General features: G+C 34.6%; 1 protein-coding gene across 1 annotated transcript in view; it reads right to left on the reverse strand.

The window, feature by feature from the left end:
• The window catches only part of LOC128691631 (uncharacterized), a 12000-nt gene extending 7145 nt beyond the window's left edge, over positions 1–4855 (reverse strand). Inside the window, exons 1-2 of the mRNA XM_070088756.1 lie at positions 4701–4855; positions 3391–3763 (exon numbers count right to left, since the gene is read on the reverse strand). Coding sequence (XP_069944857.1) covers positions 3391–3763; positions 4701–4703 — 376 coding nt within the window. The 5' untranslated portion in view covers positions 4704–4855. The remainder of the gene's footprint in view (positions 1–3390; positions 3764–4700) is intronic.
• Positions 4856–7500: the final 2645 nt, after the last annotated feature.

The following is a 7500-nucleotide window of genomic DNA, read 5'->3' on the forward strand; positions in this document are numbered from 1 at the left end:
AGGGAGCAAATGAGAAAGTGGGTGAGATGTTATTAACAAATTTTGTTGAAAATAAGAATAAATTTTGAAATGAGATTAACAAGTTGATGAAGCCTAAGGAACGAATAGATTTGATAGTGAAAAATAGGAGAGGAGAGTTATTAAATGGAAAATTAAAGGTATCGGGAAGATCGAAGAAATATTTTGAGGAACTGTTAAATGTTGATGAAGGTAGGGAAGCTGTGATTTTGTGTTTAGGGCAAGGAGGAGTAACGTCTTGTAGGAGTGAGAAAGAGCGAGTTGTGAGTGTGGGTGAAGTTCTTCAGGCAGTGGGTAGAATGAGAGGGGGTAAGGCAGTTGGGATTGATAGAATAAAGAAAGAAATGGAAAAAGCAGGTGGTGATATAGTTTTGGAGTGGTTGGTGCTTTTATTTAATAAGTGTATGGAAGAGGGTAAGGTACCTAGGGATTGGCAGAAAGCGTGTATAGCTCCTTTGTATAAAGGCAAAAGGGACAAAAGAGAGTGTAAAAATTATAGGGGAATAAGTCTGTTGAGTATACCTGGTAAAGTGCATGGTAGAGTTATTATTGAAATAATTAAGAGTAAGACGGAGAGTAGGATAGCAGATGAACAAGAAGGCTTTAGGAAGGATAGGGGGAGTGTAGACTAAGTGTTTACAGTGAAACATTTAGGTGAACAGTATTTAGATAAGGGTAAAGAGGTTTTTGTGGCATTTATGGATTTGGAAAAGGGGTATAACAGGGTAGATAGGGGGGCAACGTAGGTCACTGAAAGCAGTGAAGAGTTTTATGAGAATATATATATATATATATATATATATATATATATATATATATATATATATATATATATATATATATATATATATATATACATACATATATATATATATATATATATACATATATATATATATATATATATATATATATATATATATATATATATATATATATATATATATATATATATATATATATATATATATATATATGTCGTGCCGAATATGTAAAACTGGTCAATTAGCAAGAACTCATTTAAAATTAAGTTCTTTCTGAAATTTTCTCTTATACGTTTAAAGATATATATTTTTCATTAATGTTAATGTAAAAATTTATAATTTTGCACCAAAAGAAACTTAGAAAACTTACCTAACCTCATTATAACAAGAACAATTTATTTTAGCCTAACCCAACTAAATATATTTTAGATTTGTTTACAATAATTTAATACTAAACAAACACAGTGAAATATATTCTTTTCGTTAGGTTCAGAATGATTTTGGCGAAATTATTGCACACACAAATTTTCACTTGTCCTATATGGCAAGATGAGCGTTGATATTTAAGCCAAGATCGCAAGTTCTGCCTATTCGGCACGACATATATATATATATATATATATATATATATATATATATATATATATATATATATATATATATATATATATATATATATATATATATATATATTTATATATATATATATATATATATATATATATATATATATATATATATATATATATATATGTTGTGCCGAATAGGCAGAACTTGCGATCTTGGCTTAAATAGCAACGCTCATCTTGCCATATAGGACAAGTGAAAATTTGTGTATGCAATAATTTCGCCAAAATCATTCTGAACCTAACGAAAAAAGTATATTTCACTGTGTTTGTTTAGTATTAAATTATTGTAAACAAATCTAAAATATATTTAGTTGGGTTAGGCTAAAATAAATTGTTCTTGTTATAATAAGGTTAGGTAAGTTTTCTAAGATTCTTTTGGTGCAAAATTATAAATTTTTACATTAACATTAATGGAAAAAATATATTTTTAAACATATAAGAGAAAATTTTAGAAAGGACTTAATTTTAAATGAGTTCTTGCTAATTGACCAGTTTTACATATTCGGCACGATATATATATATATATATATATATATATATATATATATATATATATATATATATATATATATATATATATATATATATATATATATATATATATATATATATATACATATATATATATATATATATATATATATATATATATATATATATGTATATATATATATATATATATATATATATATATATATATATATATATATGTATATATATATATATATATATATATATATATATATATATATACATATACATGTATGTATATGTATATTGGCTTTATCTTTTCTTCTGCCTAGTGTGTTCTGTTACTCAGTTTTTCCCCCTCTAAGTTATTAGTCTTACCCCTTGTGGGCCAATTAAGTTTCCTGCAGTTCTCCATTTCTTGTCCTTAGATTTAACCCACTTCTAGCACTATTGCTATATCTGCCACTCCTTTTCTACGATTATTGCTTCTACCCTTTCTAAAACTATTACTACCACTACTATTGCCCCCTTCCGTTCGCTCCCCTTTCTATCTCTTTTGGCATAATCTACTTCCCCTACTTTCCATTACCACTGCTACTTCTACTATTACTTCCACCACCAACATTACCACTACTACTACTGCTTGTTCCTCCTCTCTTTCTCCCGTCACTGCTAGCATCTGACCGACGGGAAAAATGGAAGTGGAAGCTGTTGCAGTTGAACTTTACTGATGGCACAGTGCTTTTGAAAAAATCGGAAGAAAAATTGCTTAGATTGATGAAGGAAACTGAAAGTAATATAGGAAAGAGCAAATGCATGAGAATACAGCACGTCTGGGTAATGAATGATCCGAAAACAGATTGGAGGGAGGGAGTATTAAGTTCGTAACTGCATTTAGATATTTCTGAGTGGATGTATTGTTAGATGGGTTTATGAAAGAAATATTATTTTTGATACTAAACAGAAAAGGTGAAATGGAAAGAAAGAATAGCTGTACCATTGCTTTTAGTTAGGTTTGGTGCATGGTCTGAGATTCACGTGTAGTGGCGACATTATGCTAACGAGGAGTGTAGAAATTAGATAATAGAATGGATTAATGAAGTGCATAATTAATGAAACTGAGGAGGGATTCTTTAACAGGAATAGCAGGCTTGCTGATTATTTTCATTACATCATCATAGATTTAGTGGAAGCTGTATGATCAAGTTAAAACACACTCATAAAGCAAAATGTGTATATAGAAAACACTAACCACCCCTTGGAAAAGGCCCGGGCTGGGAGAATACCGGCAAATCAAGAAGAACAACTAAGCCTTATTTATTTGGTACATTACAAATATTTAGAAAAGCTACTTTAATATTTCAGTTATCTAGCACTGCAGTTCTTGAGCTAACGTCGGAATTAATAAAGATATTCACTATAATTTTTTTATCTCCCATGAATTGGCTGTCATATTTTATAAGACAAGAATTTACTAATCTACTGACACGACATGACTTTTTTCTCACCAGGTTCCATGAGTAGAGGGTAGGATTCGTATCTGCTAGTAGGATACCTGACATATTTGTTTCTCGGCAAGCTGAGATAACTCCTTCTAGGCAGGCCGGATAAGTAGCGATGTCCCCTCTGGAAGTAACCAAATCCGTCTTCAGGATAGTATGAATATCTGCCTTCAGAGAGATAGCGATCTTCATCTTGAAGCAGGTAGCGATCTCCGACGTTAAAGAAGTATGGGAAGTAGCGAGCGTCGTCTTGAGAGATGTAGAGATCATCCTCGTAACCATATGTCTTTCTAGGGCGTATGCCGTATGCTAGGAGGGTGTCCGGGGCAGGTGAGGCTGCAGCCAGCGTCCACACGGCAGCAATGAACACCACCACAACCTGTTGTTGCAACACAAAGCCGTGGGAAACGGCCGACGTTTAAATATATATATATATATATATATATATATATATATATATATATATATATATATATATATATATATATATATATATATATACATATATATATATATATATATATATATATATATATATATATATATATATATATATATATATATATATATATATATATATATACAACCACTTTGAAAGAATAGAGAAATTCCAAGCGCGTTCGTGACTACTCCCATTATGTGAGTAGTCACGAAAGCGCTTGGAATTTCTCTATTCTTTCAGAGTGGTTGTTTTGCATATTCTGAAATCACCTGTTTACTTTGATCTTATTCCTTATATATATATATATATATATATATATATATATATATATATATATATATATATATATATATATATATATATATATATATATATATATATATATATATATATATATATATATATATATATATATATATATATATATATATAACAAGTCGGCCGTCTCACACCGAGGCAGGGTGACCCAAAACGAAAGAAAATCCCCCAAAAAAAGAAAATACTTTCATCATCATTCAACACTTTCACCTCACTCACACATAATCACTGTTTTTGCAGAGGTGCTCAGAACACAACAGTTTAGAAGCATATACGTATAAAGATACACAACATACCCCTCCAAACTGCTAATATCCCGAAACCCCTCCTTTAGAGTGCAGGCATTGTACTTCCCATTTCCAGGACTCAAGTCCGGCTATATAAAAATAACCGGTTTCCCTGAATCCCTTCACTAAATATTACCCTGCTCACACTCCAATAGATCGTCACGTCCCAAATACCATTCGTCTCCATTCACTCCTATCAAACACGCTCATGCACGCCTGCTGGATTTACTTTGTAATTACAAACAAAATTTAAACATTTCACACCTTACCATGACAACAGTTGGTTCTGGTGAGCCTCGGTGTTAAAGACTGGAGAAGAGAAGAGCAGATGGCTTGAGCAGAGAGTGTAACCCATTATAAAGGCTGACACAATATTTATCGCCAAGGACACATCACTCAGGCGCTTATGAAAAAACTACATTCCTTATTAAATTAACTGATGTGCAATACTTGGAGAGTGCAGTTGTTATCCATTACTTTTTACACACCAACGTATTAATCATGAGGTTTTTCTTTTCAGTATTATATTTTTCTGTCATTTGTTATATTGTACTGCATGAAAAGTCGATAATATGAAATATATTTATGTTTCTAAAGTGCATCTAATTTAGGTAAAATGTGATATGGGATACCGAGAAGTATATGAATTAAACACACAATTTTATCTTATTTATTGAAGATATTTTATATAGAAGGAGGGCCAATCAGAAAATGAGCGGGACTTTATCAGTCAAATTTGCTGAGAAAAAAAAAAAAGAAATAATTTTGGAGACAGATTAATAAACTGAGAAAGCCTGAATTGTAATATGAGTGAAGTGGGTGAAACAGTGGGTACAACGAGAATGGATAAAACGTAATTGGGAAAGAAGTGACTAAAACTGATACATTGGGATCATATGGGAATACATAGTTTTGGAAGAAGGGATGGTACCTAAAGATTGGCAGAAAACAGTCTTAGTTCCTTTGTATAAGGGAAAAATATAAAAGAGAGAGTGTAAAAATTATTAGGAAAAAACTCAACAAAGTTTACAGTAAAATTATTATCGAGAATGTTAATGGTAAGACAAAAGCTAGAATTGCAGAGGACAGAGGAGGATGTAGAAAGAGCAGAGAAAGTGTTTACACTGAAATATATAATTAAGCAGTATTTAGAAACAGGTAGATAGGAGAACATTCTGACAGATGTTGCGAATGTATCTAATAGGTTATAGGGTTGCTAACGTAATATTGAACTTTTATCCATAGAGTAAGGCTCAGGTGAAGGTAAATAAAAGAGAGGGGAACTATTTTTGAGTAAAAGTAGGCTGCAGTAGGCGCGTGTGAGAGTGTTTTATTAGAGTGATATGAGTGGAGACAATTGATTTTTAGTATTTGATGTGCTGTAGGAGTGTGAGCAAGGTTACATTTATGAATGGGAGGGGAAGTTGCATTTCAGAAGGTCATTCGATTTGTGATGTTTTCACATTTCTGGTAAGGCAACTATGATACATATTCCCTTTTATTGGGTCGCCTTACTGCAGCACCAGTATGGAATTGGCCCCGGATTAAACATGTCAAGAAATCGTGAAGATTTGAAACTAGACTGGTTCCAGAGCTAAAGGGCAAAAATCTATGAAGAGAAACTAAAGGAGCTAAATCTGATTGCATTAGAGAACGTAGAGCGATCATGGAAGTCATGATGATACCGTTCAAAACAAAGAGAAGTTGACGAGCGACAAGCTGGTCAAGAGAAGGGAGCAGGTACTCTAGGGCCTAGCTGAAAGTTAGAAACACAGATGAGTCAAAGAACTCTTAGGAAATATTTTTACGGCCTTACAGTGGTTAGGAGAGGGAACGATCTGGACAGCCAAGCGGGATAGACTGGATCCATGAAAAGCTTAAAGAATTTGTAAGAAAGAGCTCACGACGCCAGGGAAGAGGGAACCCAGTAGCAGCCAGCCTGGCAGACAATCACGAATAGGTGAGCACACAAACACACACACACACACACACCACACACACACACACACACACACACACACACACACACACACACACACACACACACACACACACACACACACACACACAGTGAAGAGGCGGGGCCAGGAGCTCGGACTCGACCCCCGCAACCTCAACTAGGTGAGTACAACTAGGTGAGTACAGAATACTTGACAAGACGCCAACAACGAGTCATGGTAGGTGATGAGGTGTCAGAGTTGGCTCCAGTGACGAGCGGGGTTCCACAGGGGTCAGCCCTAGGATCGGTGCTGTTTCTGGTATATGTGAATGACATGACGGAAGTGATAGACTCAGAAGTGTCCCTGTTTCAAGATGATGTGAAGTTAATGAGGAGAATTCAATCGGAGGCTCAGGCAGGACTACAAAGGAATCTGGACAAGCTATAAGCCTGATCCAACAACTGGCTCATAGAGTTTAACTCCACCAAGTGCAGTCATGAAGACTGGAGAAGGGCAAAGAAGACCGCAGACGGAGTTTAGGCTAGGGGGCCAAAGACTGCAAACCTCACTCAAGGAAAAGGCTCTTGGGGTGAGTATAATACCGAGCATATTTCCTGAGGCGCACATCTACCTAATAACCGCTGCAACACATGGGCGCCTGGCAAACCAAGGAATAGCGTTCCGACTCCTCAGTAAGATTCAGTTCAAGATTCTGTACACCGTGTACGTCAGGCCCACATTGGAGTATGCAGCGCCAGTTTGCAACCTACACCCGGCCAAGCACGTCAGAAATTTACAGAAAGTGTAAAGGTTTGCAAGGAGACTAGTCCCGGAGTTAAGGAGGATGTTCTATGAGGAGAGGTTAAGGGAAATTGACCTGACGATACTGTAGAACAGGAGAGACAGGGGAAGACATGATAACAATATATAAAATACTGAGAGAAATAGACAAGGTGAACAGGGACATGATGTCTCAGAGATGGGACACACCAACAAGAAGCCACAGTTGGAAACTGAAGACTCAGATGAGTCACAGGTATGTTAGGAATTATTTCTTCAGGCACAGAGTTATCAGGAAGTGGAATAGCCTAGAAAGGGAGGTGCTGGAGGCAGGATCCATACATAACTT

This window comes from Cherax quadricarinatus, chromosome 26 (assembly GCF_038502225.1).
Source record: "Cherax quadricarinatus isolate ZL_2023a chromosome 26, ASM3850222v1, whole genome shotgun sequence".
NCBI lineage: Eukaryota > Metazoa > Arthropoda > Malacostraca > Decapoda > Parastacidae > Cherax > Cherax quadricarinatus.